Genomic DNA, 15,072 nt, shown 5'->3' on the forward strand with positions numbered 1-15,072 from the left:
ATACAGTGGTGCCCCACAAGACGAACGCCTCGCAAGACGGAAAACCCGCTAGACGAAAGGGTTTTCCGTTTTGGAGGCGCTTCGCAAAACGAATTTCCCTATGGGCTTGCGTCACAAGACGAAAATGTCTTGCGAGTTCCTGCGGGGTTTTTTCCCTCCCCCCCTTTTTCTAAGCAGCTAAACCGCTTATCAGCTGATCCGCTAAGCTGATAAGCCGCTAAAAGCCGCTAAAAGCCGCTAAACCGCTAATAGCGCTAATCCGCTAAGCTGTCAATGGGCTTGCTTCGCAAGACGAAAAAACCGCTATACGAAGAGCCTCACGGAACGGATTAATTTCGTCTTGCGAGGCACCACTGTAAAAGACGTTTCCTAACTTGCTAGAATTCTGTATTATAGGAATTAGATCCTGATTACGTGGGTAGAAGGGCTGTATAATTTTGTATGGGTTTAGAAGCCTCAAAGGCAGGCATAGGCAAACTCAGCCCTCCAGATGTTTTGGGACTACAACTTCCATCATCCCTAGCTAACAGGACCAGTGGTCAGGGATGAAAGGAATTGTAGTTCCAAAACATCTGGAGGGTCGGGTTTGCCTATGCCTGCTCAAAGGTCTTCAAAGGTTTGACTTTTCATAGAAAACCCAAGAATGTTGGTGGTTCTAGTTAAAATAAAAGGAGTTTAAAGTTCATGTCCGCACTGCAACATGTCTCCATCATGGTCAAGCCATCATGTTATTGCAGAGGATTTAGGCATGCTTGCTCTTGTAGTTGCCAATGAAAGCCTTGCTGGAAACATGCTTTGACTTTATCCCTCATTGCTGAACAGAATAAGAAATGGTGCTATAGTAGTTAGGGGTATTTGTCCATGAACAGTAAGTTGAGTTAAGTTACCAGCTGTCAGAAATAATACAGCAGGAAGGATTTTATTGAATCCAGGTAGTTGTTGCTGTTTTTCAAGTAGAGGTGCAGAGATCCTATAGGAACATGGGTATTTTGACAAATGAAAATACTCTATCAGTATGTCAGGGACACAGCAGGAAAACTGTTTAAGTAGATGGCATGAGAAATACCTAAATTACTTGATGAATGAAGCATACGGCAGGTTGTATTTTAGCCTGTCACAGTGGAAGTGTTGTCTCGTTTTCATATTCATTTTTAATGCTGGTAGAATTTGCCCTCATTGTGACACTTTCATTCTAAAGTGAGACATTTCCAATATAGTGTGAGATTAGCATTTGATGCAGCTACTAGTCTCAGCTGCTAACAAAGGCTTTGGATTGATGTCCAAATAACTTGCACAATTCAGACCCACAAATTAAATAATTCACGCTTCTTTCTGCTGTATCCAATGCTGAAATGCTTCTGATCCCTAGTATACAATGTTTCGTCCTTTGTTTTTTACCTTTCCCCTACCCACTGGCTTTAAGGTCCATGAACTACAAAACAGGTTTTCCTACTTATGGCTCTGTGGAGCTAGGTGGCAGTAGCAAAGTCTTGGCATTGCACGATGTACCTAGCAAGAAGGAAGCAGCAACAAAGAAAGATGGATGCCTGGGTGGAAAATTGGCACAAAACTCTTTCTTCTTCACAGTGGCTGTGTTTGGACATATTAGTGAAATGCAGTTTATTGTTCCAGGAATGAGCTGCAGGAAGCTTAAGGCTTGCACACTTTCTTCTCTGCTCCAGCAAGGAGAGGAGATTGGAACGGGCTAGGAATCTGGCTTGATTCAACAACCATAGTTGAAATTAACTGAAGTTTAACTTTGGTTAATCAAAACTGGAAGCAAAAGCTTCCAATCTTCTCGTGGCTGATTTGGGGGCAGTTCCTGTTCCAGCTGCAGCTCCCCATGACACAACCCAAGCTGTTGAAACGGGACCCATGTGCCTCAGTTGAGACATTTGGAGGGATCTTAACCACCAAGCCTCTTGGGCTTGCCGATCAGAAGGTCAGCAGTTCGAATCCCTGCAACGGAGTGAGCTCTCATTGCTCAGTCCCAGCTCCTGCCAACCTAGCAATTCAAAAGCACGCCAAAGTGCAAGTAGATAAATAGGTACCGCTCTGGCAGGAAGGTAAACAGCGTTTCCATGCACTCTGGTTTTGGTGTTCTGCTGCGCCAGAAGTTAGTCATGCTGGCCACATAACCCGGAAAACTGTCTGGATAAACGCTGGCTCCCTCGGCCTGTAAAGCGAGATGAGCACCGCAACCCTAGAGTCATTTGCGACTGGACTTAACTGTCAGGGGCCCTCTACCTTTACTTTTTAGAGGAGAGGGAAGAAAACTAATTGTGTGAAACAGCCTTTCAACCTTTTGGGATGCAACCAGTATTTTTTTAAAACATTGATGAGTCCAACTTTTAATCAAATATGAGTAAAAATTAGTTGACTGAAACACTTGGGCTTCTGATTTTGTAAACTGAGTGACTTCATTTACTTGCATATAAATAGTGTATGTGATAACATTGGCAGCCGTTCCAAATAAAGTGCCAATATGAGATGGCTACTCCTATTGCTGTGTTTTAAAACCTTACACAGATCTACTCCATCTAGGAAAATGTTTTCCAAGATTTCTGTAATGACCAAATACCTTCTTCCTTTACTCCACTTTTACTATTGGTGGTATAGCAAATTGATATTTTAAAAGCAAAATGCTATCCTTGTTCTAATTTCAGGTCCAATTTTCTTGGTTATTTTTTGCCGGGGCAATCCCTGTATTCTTTTCATTTTTCATTGCAACTCTCTTATGTCACTACAACAACTGGGATCCAGTGATGGTGGGAATTAGAAGAGTTTTTGTATTCATTTGCAGAAAACACCGTATTCAGAGGTGGGATGATTTCTTTACAGCTTTATCTCTTTCCATTCCTACATGGACTTCTTTTGATGCATATCTTTATTATTCCTTTGTTTTGTCACTGTTGATGGGGGTGGGCAGGTGAAAAGGCAGTTAGGGCACCTGCACTTTTAATAGTTTTACAGTACGGAGAATATAAACAGATGTATCTTGCATGAGTTGAAATTCCCCCTTCTACACAGCTATGTAAGGAGCATGAAACTTCATCTACAGGAATTTGATTAGTTTGCATGATCTGGTTTCAACTGTCTGAAATATATGTTCTCATTGGACATTGTTCTGAATTCTTAAATTATTACTCTCTTATTACAGCATACTTTTCTCAACAGTATTCTAGTTTGGGAAAACATTGTTCCACTGACAGTCTTTGAATTGCTCATTTTACAGATAATCAAGGCACAAATAATTCTTAACATAAAACTTAGCAAGGACATTGAGGAAAAGTATGTATATAAAAAAGTACAAATCATTTATATTTTTTACAAAGTAACCCCTGACAAATAAACAACTATCAAAATGATCTGATAATTAAGCTGTTCTTTTTTTATAAACATACTTTTCCTTAGTACACATTTTAGTTATCAATTTAATTTTAGAGCCAACAAACGTGGAGTGAAGAATGTAAAAGGGTTCTAAACAAAATGCTGTGCGTGACAATTTCTCGTCGAAATCAAGATATTTTCCCTATCAGGACTAGCATTATAGATGTGCCTGTCTGCTTTTCATAATGCTGTGTATAAATACAAATTTCACAATCTATATCATTTTGTAGAACATCTGACGAAAGTGAGCAATGTGAAAGTCTCATTGCCATGCACAGTGTTTCGCAAGAAGATGGAGAAAATTGCTGTTCTTAGACAACAGGTATGCACAATTATAAAAAAAGTTGTGGGTTACATCTAAGTTATAAAAAAGAAATGTATTACGTTATCAACATGAAACAGTTCCCATCTCCTTACTTTTGGAATGTTAATAATAAGCACAGATGTTATAGAGCCGGTTATGTATGCCAATTGATGACAACAATTGCAGCAGCACAACTTCAGAGAATCTGTGAGCATCAGTTTTAATAGTGGTTTAACTTGTAAAGTTTCTAATGTTACATTGTTTGTTTTATTTAGCATAAAAACATTTATCATTTTATATTTCAAAAAAATTCTTATTAAGTGGTGTGCAGTCTAAAAAGCATACAAAAATCGTGAAAACATGAAAACAAAATTATGTATGTGATTTAATAATTTGATAACCATGAGAAAAGACTTAATAATAGGTACTTCATAATGACACTGCCAGATATGCTTGTCCAGGTGTAAGTGCATGAATGTAATTTAAAATACATTTATTTCCCAATAATCCTTCTGCTTCTTCCTTTATGTACTAAAATGCTGAACAGGCTGCTATGTAGTCAGATCCTTAGGTTTATTTAATCTATAGCAGCATGATTAGTTAATGTAGGTTATAATGTCCAGTCAAATAAATGCAGAATGTTGTATGTAATAAACTAATAATACATTCCCCATTTCTTCAATAGTGCAAGATGGAAAAATAACTCAGCGAAGAGACAATCTCCTGGAAAGTCCTTATGGAATCATGTTTCAGTGCCTCTTCTGAATCTTTAATTGTTTCAGTTCTTTTGAAACTTAAAAATACACTCTCACTTTCTCAGTTCCAATCTTGAATCGGTTTTATTAAAGAGCTACTTTACTACAAGAAATCCCAGTCCTTCTAAGAAACCAACCTGCCTTATAGAACTCAGTTGGTGAAATTACTTGATACAATCAATGAAGTGAATGCTGATCTAGTGTTTTTTTGTTTTTTTTAAGCTTTCATATTTTCTTAAGTGCTGGATGACATTTTTACAAATACTTTTCAAATTCTGTAAAAAGTCTGTGTGAATCCTAATTTTGTATAAACTTTCAAATGTAAAAGTAAAATACGGCAGTTACCTGTAATAGGTACTGATTACCCTTGTATGATGCTTAAGCTCTACTTGAATAACAACAAAAGAGCAGAAAATTATTTAATTTATTGAATAACTTCATTATTTCAGAAGCTATTATGGCTACTTAGTACTATATAATATGGCATCTTATCTATATGAAAGATCTTGAAAGAGTTTGGGTGCCTTGTGTTTTAAATATCTGTGTCCTAATTCAAATTTTTGAAGAACTCTTAATGTAAAAGTATAACTTAACATCAGAATCCTTATAAATATGAACTACAAAAACTGATCTAAAGAATCTTCTAAAGAATTCAATTCCTGTTGTTTCAACGAAAGTTGTAAAATGTATCAAACCAAATATAAAAGCTGAAAACAATAGAGTGCTCTGAATTCAATGATGGAGAAGAAAAAAAAGTTTCTAAACTTTTGTACACAATTTCTCATTGAAGTCAATATATTTTCCCTATCAGGACTAGCGTTATGGATGTACCTGTCTGTGACCAAGAAAAAGGAGGTGCTTAATTTCCTCCCTCCCTCCCTCCCTCCCTCCCTCCCTCCCTCCTTCTTTGTTCCCAAAGCTGCTTTCCCATCTGAGGAGGAAAAAACACAGGATCTTATTTTTAAAAACCAAAAGGATTGATCGTAGAATGCCTGTCACATGTAATTGTGGACTAGAGAATAACACATGTATGTAATTTGAAGCTTGCGATGCAAGGCTTTCCTCTTCAGAGAAAGGTCCCCTGGCTGCATGGAAATAATATGTTGCAGTGGTGCATGGTTTTTTTTTAACAAGTTAAACTCATTCTACACTATGTAGAATGGGTTCTGGTTTACAGAGAATTCTAATACGTGGGAAGAGTGCATATAAGTTATCAGTCTTCAGTAAGACAAAAGGCAGAGGGCTCAAATGGTGGGGAAAGACTTGGATCTAGAAATTTGCTAGCAGAAATTCTGCTATTGGTGCTGTTCCGTCAACTATTGTGCTAGAGCCAGCTGAAGGCATTGTGTGAACTTGACATGGAAGCTTATCTGGATTTCATTTCTTGCACAAGGATCTCGCACTAAGTCAGGAAAAGGCTATTCAGCTCCTCAAGGAGGACTTCCACTTGCAGAAGGGCACCTCTGGATCCCACCTTGACATTGCAATCCTGTAGACACTTACTTGGAAGTTAGTCCTGTTGACTACAAGGGGAATTGCTTCTGAGTGAACACCTGAAAGATGCACTGCATATATAAACCGATAGTGCTACAACAGTACTGTGCAACCCAGTAAATATTTTCAGAATAATTAAACAATGGATTTCATTTATTAATTTAAGACTATTGGCTGTTTTAAACACACACACACACACACACACACACAACAGCACATTAATTTCAATGTGTCTATTTAATGCCTTTGTTGGATACCCACTTCCTAGTTTCTAAACTTTGAAGTAGTATCTATGAGCCTACATGCTCTAAACTACATGCTCTAAAATACAAGTTGTGGTTCAAATCCTCCCTATACAGTGGTACCTCGCAAGACAAATGCCTCGGAAGACGAAAAACTCGCAAGACGAAAGAGTTTTTCGTTTTTTGAGTTGCTTCGCAAGACGTTTTCGTCTTTTGTTTCCTTTTTCTTAAAACCGCTTGAAGAGGTGCAGTTGCGACTGACCGTGCTTCGCAAAACGAAAAACCTTGCAAGATGAAAAGACTCGCGGAAAGAATTAATTTCGTCTTGCGAGGTACCACTGTACCTCTACTCTCAATGGCATTGTGAACTTGTACATTCCACTCTTAGAACACAGTAGTATGTAGCTTGGATCCTGAGTTGCCCTTCCACAAAAGGAAGGGACTGCTTGCTAGTGGAACGGGGGAGCTGGTTTTTGCAGTTCCTCCATAGGCCCCACTGGCAGGTCACATGCTGGTCTGGGTGATCTTCCTACCATCAAGTGTAAATTTGAAGGACAAATTCATGAAAATTTATGCTCTCCTTCAATGGGCAGGAGCATTCCCTGAGCAGAGTTCTGCTCATTGGGAACTCAGGCCAACATTTTTAGGAGAGAAATAGTCAAGGTTAGTAGTGCCCATACAAATAAGATGAGAACAAACAAAATTGTGTCAGTTAAGGAAGCACCTTGACTAAACACTTCATCTACTTAGTTAAGTAAACTATTTTTTTCAGAGTCCGTATGTATTCCTACTTATGACTGACAACCATAGATCATATATAACCTTCCATACCTGCACAGTATGTAGGTTGCTTTCAGTCGTTGTCAAGTATTGAGAGGATTGTAAGCTGTTTTGTGTCCATTTGATTTCTTGACCACCAACTTGAATTGATTTGTGACTTGACCTTGCATAAAGTTTAGATCATTGGCAGGAGCAAGACTTATCTCCAATAAGATTACATTGCTTTAGGAAGGCGAAAGATTATGGGCTTAAGTCTGTCTGGAAATGGAAAAACAAACTATTAGTGCATCAGGCAGTAGAGAAAGTAAGCAACAGTAATGATTTGCTTCATTAATGTTCTACTCTTTGAGAGTGTCAGTCAAGCTTGGTTAGTAAAAATTGACCACTAAATTATGTTTTTATAGCTACTGGAGCAGTAATTTGGTGGCTTATACAGTAATGTGCCTCCTGTGGCCAATTCTGCTTTCAGATATGTGAGTTGCAATGTTTCTGGCAGGGAGGCAAGTGCCATTTCTACATTCATGGCAACCTTCCCCCCCCCCCCCAGTATTTACCTGCAACATTTAGAGGAAGCCATCCTAACCTTTACCTTACATAATCTGTCTTTAAAATACCTTGATGGAAGAGTGTGTTTTTAAAATAATAATAAAAAATTGTGAAGATATGATAAATGTATTTATAATGCACACTTTATTTCAACATTTCCTGTATATCCAGCAATACCACTAGGTGATAGACGTGTGGTTTATCCTCTCTGGGCCTAGCATCCTCTCATTACATTGTTTGTTTGTTTAAATGTGCTCAGAAAAGCTAGTGTGCGAGCAAAACTATTAACCGTTTGGATTGTTTTTCTTACTATTCTTTTAGCAGTTGGGAGTACATTATAAAGTGAAATCTCTGAAAACTGTCAACAGTGATTTTAAGGTTTTAAAATGTATGAGTTACAGTACATACATATTATATATGGCATTGGACCTGCATTTAATAAACTATAATGATATTTTTCTACACTCAGTTGCGTCTGCCTAGTCCCACCGTGAACAATAATTATGTCAACAGTCTTTCTTCTAGAACAAATTCTTAATGTCAACATTTAGCTTTATAAACTTGGCAACTATCTATTATATCTTAGGACCGGCTTATTAACTGCAGTAAGTGTGTGAACAGGATAAATTGCCTGTATCGCCACTCTGGAAGAGCAGAAATTTATCACTTTGCGTTTTCACAGTCCAGTGGTACCTCAGGTTAAGAACTCAATTCGTTCCAGAGGTCCATTCTTAACCTGAAGCGCCACTTTAGTTAATGGGGCCTCGTGCTGCCACCATGTGATTTCTGTTCTCATCCTGAAGCAAAGTTCTTAACCTGAGGTACTATTTCTGGGTTAGCGGAGTCTGTAACCTGAAGCATCTGTAACCTGAGGTACTACTGTATCTGGAATTCTTAAATCACCTCTGGATCCAAACCAATATTCTCAAGACAAACTTAGTTCCCAGTGCCTCTTTGTGGGACATAGGGACAGAATTGCTTCATTTTTTAATTATTTAGCTTGTACACTGAAGTAAAGTAACATTGTGAAATGTTACATAGTCATATAGTGATTTAAAATGTTTTTATTTGCCAACTTTTTAAATTAAAGCCCATCTCAACTACATATTTAATATTGGCCTTTCCCCCAGGCTAAAACAGATCACACCAAAATGCAAAATTAAAAGTAGACAGAGTCAAATTGGAGGTGCTGGGAATTAGATATGGGGCCTTGTTGTATAATGAACAAATGACCCTGCTGCTTCTGAAATCTTTGCTTATCCTATCTCTACCCCAAGAGCAGTAATTTGGTTCGGAGTATGTCTGTTTATTACAAATATTTTAATATCTCCCTTTGATCATATTCCCAGAGTGTTTACATGTTGATGTTGACTGGATAGCTGATAATGAACCCCGTCCCTTGATTATTTACTCATTTCCCATGATTCCTATGAAAAACCTTCCTATTCTGCCATTTCATCTATATTGTTTCCTTGTTTCCTTTCTGCTTTGTTTTATTCATGATTTTGTTACCCCTGGAGAGGGTCCCTGGGATATGACCTTGGTAACAAACCATGCCTCTGTCTCTGGGTTTGCATTTCTGATTAAGGTGGTTGGCTTCCCCCAAGGCCAGAACTTTGGAAGGTGTTGCAAATTAACATTAGTAACAGCGCCTGAGACAAAAGCTAAAGCTTAACTGTAGGTGGATATCTGTTTGTGGAGAGATTTGGAAGATAACATAGTTAGAAGGAACATCTGTCACCTGCATTTTCTAGGCCAGGGAATATGAATAGCTTATACTAATCTTTAGCTTTGTGCATTTTTAAAAATGGCAAAGAGCTAAAGAAAATAGTAAGTGCAATGACTTTTAACTGTGTTGAGGAGAGGGAGGGGAAATTCCACTGAACAGCTACAACTCATTACACTAGCAGAACAGTTTAGTTGGATACCACCTATAATCTGGGGAGGTCGGGGGACAGCTCTGTTCCCCTATGCTCAAGAGTTTCATGCAGAGGAAATGTGGCTGGAATAAACATATTGGTACCTCTTAAAATGCCCTGTATTGGAGAGTGATGTGTTTGTATGCTGTTTGGCAGTGTACATCATAATCGGATCACAACCACCTTGAATAGTGGATTTCTTTGTCTACCTAGGCACTTGAAGTCTGCATATTGGTATGTGTAAATAGACTTATTGTTGAGAAAAGATTTGGTAAATCCTTTTCAGTGGAAAGTTGCTATGAGGTACTGCTCAGGGGATATTCAAGACAGCAAACCTAAAGCTGTAACACTTTAAATTGTAGAGATAATGAGATGAGAAAGAGAGGGAGTCTAATGTTGCACAGATTAATTTTTTTGGCTTGAACAATGTACATACTTCTTTTTAAAGAATGAACAGTAAGAGTAATCTCAAATCTATACAGCAGTTCTCATGCACATTTATGGACTTGAGCAATTACTTGTTTTCACTGCCTACCGTGATGGATACATAAAATTTCTAAATAGGAGCAGTGTGCCAAATGTGTACATTAGAGCTGAGAAATAAAAATTGAAAACTAGGCACACAACTTAATGACCAGATCCTGTACTTGTTGCATTCTTTTGGAGTCAACTCATTACAAAAATATTACAATATTTTTTTTTATTGATTCCCCCCCCCCAAAAAAAAAAAAATCTGGCTGAGTTGCCCCAGCCACTCTGGGTGGCTTCCAACACACATAAAAATAATAATAAAACATCAAACAATCCAATCCAATATGGAAGTCAAAATAACTTTAAAATAAACAACTTATATCAAAGCAATATTCAATAATCCATTAGAATCCAATAGTAAACAGTAAAATTAAACATCAGCAAATAATAATTGCCGAAGAATTGATGCTTTTGAATTATGGTGCTGGAAGAGACTCTTGAGAGTCCCATGCACTGCAAGAAGATCAAACCTATCCATTCTGAAGGAAATCAGTCCTGAGTGCTCACTGGAAGGACAGATCCTGAAGCTGAGACTCCAATACTTTGGCCACCTCATGAGAAGAGAAGACTCCCTGGAAAAGACCCTGATGTTGGGAAAGATGGAGAGCACAAGGAGAAGGGGACGACAGAGGACGAGATGGTTGGACAGTGTTCTCAAAGCTACCAGTACGAGTTTGACCAAACTGCAGGAGGCAGTGGAAGACAGGAGGGCCTGGTGTGCTCTGGTCCATGGGGTCATGAAGAGTCGGACACAACTAAACAACAACAACAAATAATAATAATTAAAAAGTTTACACTTATCAGTTAGAATAAAGAATTACTAATCAATAATAAATATAACAGCAAATCACAATGCATAAAATACCACAAAATCATGTAAAAGGGTCACGTTGCGAAACAAGAACACACAACCTGTAAAATTATTATTTTTAAGTATCCTTGAACTCCTCCCTTCCGAGCTGCTTCTGCTCTTCTCAAAGTCATGGTCTGGGAAAGGCTCCCAGGGCTGGAGGGTGGGGCAAGACAGGTAGAAAAGCCATTGCCTACAGAAAGTCTCCCTCCCCTCAGTTCTTATTAAGATGTCTGAAAATGAAACGTAAAGGCTGGCAACATCAGCCCCACGAATGTGGAAATGTCTTGCAGACTACTGCAGTCATGTTGTGTATCCCCAGCAGTGACCGGAGGAGGAATGACTGCTGGGAGGAGCGCAAACAGAAGAAACACCATGGTACATCATCAGCACAACTGGACATGTTCATTGCTCCAACTGCAATAAATTATGTCTCTTCCACCTCAGTCTCTACAGCCACAGCAGGCGCTGTAACTGCCCAGTGGTTTCACTTCATCCCCAAAGGCGCACTTCTCCATTGTCTCCTAAGGCAGGCAGGTGTCAGCAACTTCCTGTGTTGAAATCTACCAATCACCCATGTTAAGAATTATCTACCACGAAATGTTTCTACCTACTGATGTTTCATTAATGCTGACTCTTATGTCCTGACTGTCAGGATGGATGGTCTCATATAATATGATGAGTTTATCAATTAGGTTCAGCTGCATGATTTAAAGATTAATTGCCAGCCACCTGCCATTGCACTTAAGCATTCAACACTATATGGGTTTTAATAGTCTATTTCGTTCTATTAAGGGACATTTTCTCAAATCCTTTGTGATTTTGTAGATCTGAAAGCAGAATCCTGCTCACAGCTTGATACTGCCATACTCTATTAATTTTAATCTGTCATAGTTTTGCTGTATATTTTAATTGTATTAAATTAAAAGTGCTCTTACACTGCTGGTCTGGAGAGGAAAAAAACCCTTCTTCAAGGTTAAATGGAAAGACCTGTCTTTGTGTAAGCTCCTCCCTTCAAGGTGATAAGCAGAGATGTACAATAATTATATTACCATGGCTAAAAATAATTTCTGAAGTAGTGATCATACCAGGCAATCATTCAAAGGCGACAGGGCTCTGTTGTATGATCTCATTTTGCAAAATTCCAGCTGCTCTTATTTATTTATAGTATTATTTGTGTACCTCCAAATAGCTTTGCTGTGAAATTTGCAAGTAAAAGTCACTTTGTGGTATTGATTCAAAGCAATGCGATTTAGTGAGATTTTCCATTTAAGATTTTTGGAGAAAAATGTGGATTCACACAATCATGGCATTTTATCTCTTGCATATGTTTATTATTTCATCAATATGTAATAGGGCCCATCTTTGGGCCCATGGTTCAAAACTTCATAAAAACACACAGTATAGTATCCGGGGCTGCACAACCTTTTAACCCTTCCCCCTTGATAAAATACAGCACTTACATTATTATTCACCAATGCAGAATACATTTGCATGTATATAAAGCTTGATACTGAATTCCTGGGAAACTATTTGTACAAGGGGAGAAATTCAACATTTTCTCCTGATTTTCCCATTCTGTGATGGAGACAGGCATGCAGAGAATAACATGCTAATCATGATGTCCTGTGAGTGAGGCAATTTTTTTCAAAACAAGGAAACAGCAGGGCAGATTTAGTAATTTTGAAGTCGATGCACAGGTCTCCTTGGGAACAGTACGGCCTCTTCTTCACATCCTCCCACCTGCCCTCCTTTTGTGCCTGCTCTGAGTTCTATTCCTTTTAATATAAACTTGAAAGATTAGGAACTGACTCTCAAAATAGTATTAGCTTGAGCATGAGATGGTTTAATGTCATCTTTCATTAATTTTCATAGTGACTTCAGTTCAGATAAAAATATAGAAATGATTTAGTTCAGAACAAAGAGGACAAGATAATTGCTTGAGAATTTTATGCTGTGATCACACATGCAACCAGGAGATATATCCTGGCTCTAGCTGCGCATTTGGCATACACAATGCAGAAGGCATTTGTGCAAACAGGATGGTGGATGGCAGGTGGGCCTGTGGGGGAGGGAGAGGTGATTGTCCAGCTGGAGTAGGACCTGAAGTGACCTTCATCCCACCCACCCTCCTCCTGGAATATGAGAAACTTTGAATAATCCCCCCCCAAAAAAAAACCCCACAAGTGAGCTGTTTAAACTGGCACCTACAGAACTTTGAAGTCTGTTGTGTTGTATGTTTAGTTGCCCCCAAATATGGGGAATGTGGCTTAGGGATCCTGTCCTATTTAAATATGAATATCTATTCTATTATTGTATCCGATGTTGCCTAGGAATTCTAAGAGTTTGTAAAGTTTTTAAAGATTCAACCTGCCATCTTGATAGTGTCCCATTGTAGCCACTCAGAGACGAAAGTCTGCTCCTTGATTTCAGGAACCATCATGTAAAATTTGGATATGAACTCTGAAGAGATGTCTGAATGCAGGGCAGAAAAACATTATCATCTGGAGGGCCATAGGTTCCCTACCCCTGCTACCAATGGTTTAAATGCACAAGCAGGGCTAACTCAAAACATTTTGTTGCCGAAGGTAAAGAGCAAGAGCATTATACTTTATCTACAAAAATCAACAGAACTTGCAACTGAATCCTAGGCCCTATCTATACTATACATTTAAAGCAGAGCCAAACCACAGAGCTTAAATTAAAATTTATTACTATTATTACTATTACTATTACATGCTGCCAATCTGATTGGGTTGCCCCAGCTACTCTAAATTCCATGGGGAGAACTCTGACAATTGTAGCCTGTGAGGGCAATAGGAGTTTCCTAACAACCTTCAGCACCCTCAACAAGGTACAATTCCCAACAGTCTTTGGTGGGGGCCCCAGCAGAGCCTATGGCAGCTACAGCAGGCCCCAACGGGCCTTGCGGAGGGAGCGCCAGGGCTCCTCTCAGTGTATGATGTCACAATGATGGGCGGAATCCAGCACACCTGGGGGAAAGCCAGGATTGTTCAAAGTGGCGTGATACTATTTTAAATGTGTACTACAGACAGCAGCAGCCTCTGAGGAGTCTGCCTGCCTCCTCCCACTCAGCCGCCCTACAGCTGAGGGGGAGGCAGCAGACGGACTGTTTGGGGCAGCGCAGAGCCTGCGGGCGCTCAAGCCACCGTGTCACTCCCAGGAGAGACACGTGGCTCAGGTGCGTTGCAGGCCCCACGGTAAGTGCCACCCACCATTTTGTCACCCCCCCTCAGTGGGGACACCCAGGGCGGGCCGCACCTACAGCACCCCTAACAGATTGTAGTCGCTTCACCCAGGGACATAGGAGGCCGATGATAGATCACATGGCAATTATACCTCATCCTTCAGCACCTCACAGCTGCTGCCAGCGATCTAGCATCTGCCCCACTCTGCCTAAAGCTAAGGCTCTCCTTACACAAGTACCTGAAGGAGCACCTATTCTCATTTCAATGTGCCCATCAGCTAAGATCATCTCCAAGTGTTTCCTCTAACAGAGGTGCAGCAGATGTCAACTGTTGGGTGACTCAATTAAGGAAAGTTGTGTCTAAGGAGGCTTGCCTGACCCAAACCACAGTGTCTTTTAGGCATCAGGCAGAATTTTTATTATCCCAGGAAATTTAAGTTATGTTCTTTAGTCTTCCTATTTTTTGCTTATTATTATGATTAGTAGTAGTAGTAGCAGCAGCAGCAGCAGCAGCAGTAGCAGTAGTGGCAGAAGTGTGTTGTATTTTAATGCTATGCTTGTTCTTTTATATTGTTGTAAAACTGCAAGGGAATCCATTTTGATGAAGCGGGTTGGTATAGAAATATTTCAAGTGAAATTTTAAAATGTGGTTGCTATGGATTTTTTTATCATGGCAATGCTCCTGTTTGTGTTTGGTTTTAATATGTGTTAAATTTGATTGATTGTAAGCTTATATTGTTCAGTTTTATGCTTCATAAGCTGTCATGTGGGCCTTTTAACATCATGCTGGCAGGCTAGAAAACAAAACCTGACAATCTACATATGCCAAGGATTGAATCTGGAGTGTAAGTCTCACAATTAATGTATGATTGATTACTCAATGTTTCCTCTTAATTTTGGTTATAATGTTTGTTATCTGAATTGGTTTCTTTAACATATGGGCTTGTGTGTGTGTGGAATTTATGTGCTTAAAGCAGAGGACCAGTTCTAGATTTAATAGCCATTGCTTTTAGCATCTTTAATTTAATTTAGCATCTATAATTAATTTCCCAA

General features: G+C 39.1%; 1 protein-coding gene across 7 annotated transcripts in view; it reads left to right on the forward strand.

The window, feature by feature from the left end:
• Positions 1-5,166, forward strand: part of SLC35F5 (solute carrier family 35 member F5) — a 29,207-nt gene extending 24,041 nt beyond the window's left edge. For 5 of the 7 annotated variants that reach the window (XM_083710932.1, XM_083710936.1, XM_083710933.1 and 2 more), the window contains 3 exons: positions 2,667-2,821; positions 3,621-3,712; positions 4,380-5,166. In XM_083710932.1, the coding sequence (XP_083567058.1) occupies positions 2,667-2,821; positions 3,621-3,705 (240 nt within the window). In that variant the 3' untranslated portion in view covers positions 3,706-3,712; positions 4,380-5,166. The remainder of the gene's footprint in view (positions 1-2,666; positions 2,822-3,620; positions 3,713-4,379) is intronic. The other 2 variants (XR_014557719.1, XR_014557720.1) reach the window with 1 other exon arrangement.
• The last annotated feature ends 9,906 nt before the right edge of the window (positions 5,167-15,072 follow it).

The sequence above is a fragment of the Podarcis gaigeae genome (assembly GCF_964106915.1).
Source record: "Podarcis gaigeae genome assembly, chromosome: 1".
Classification (NCBI taxonomy): Eukaryota; Metazoa; Chordata; class Lepidosauria; order Squamata; family Lacertidae; genus Podarcis; species Podarcis gaigeae.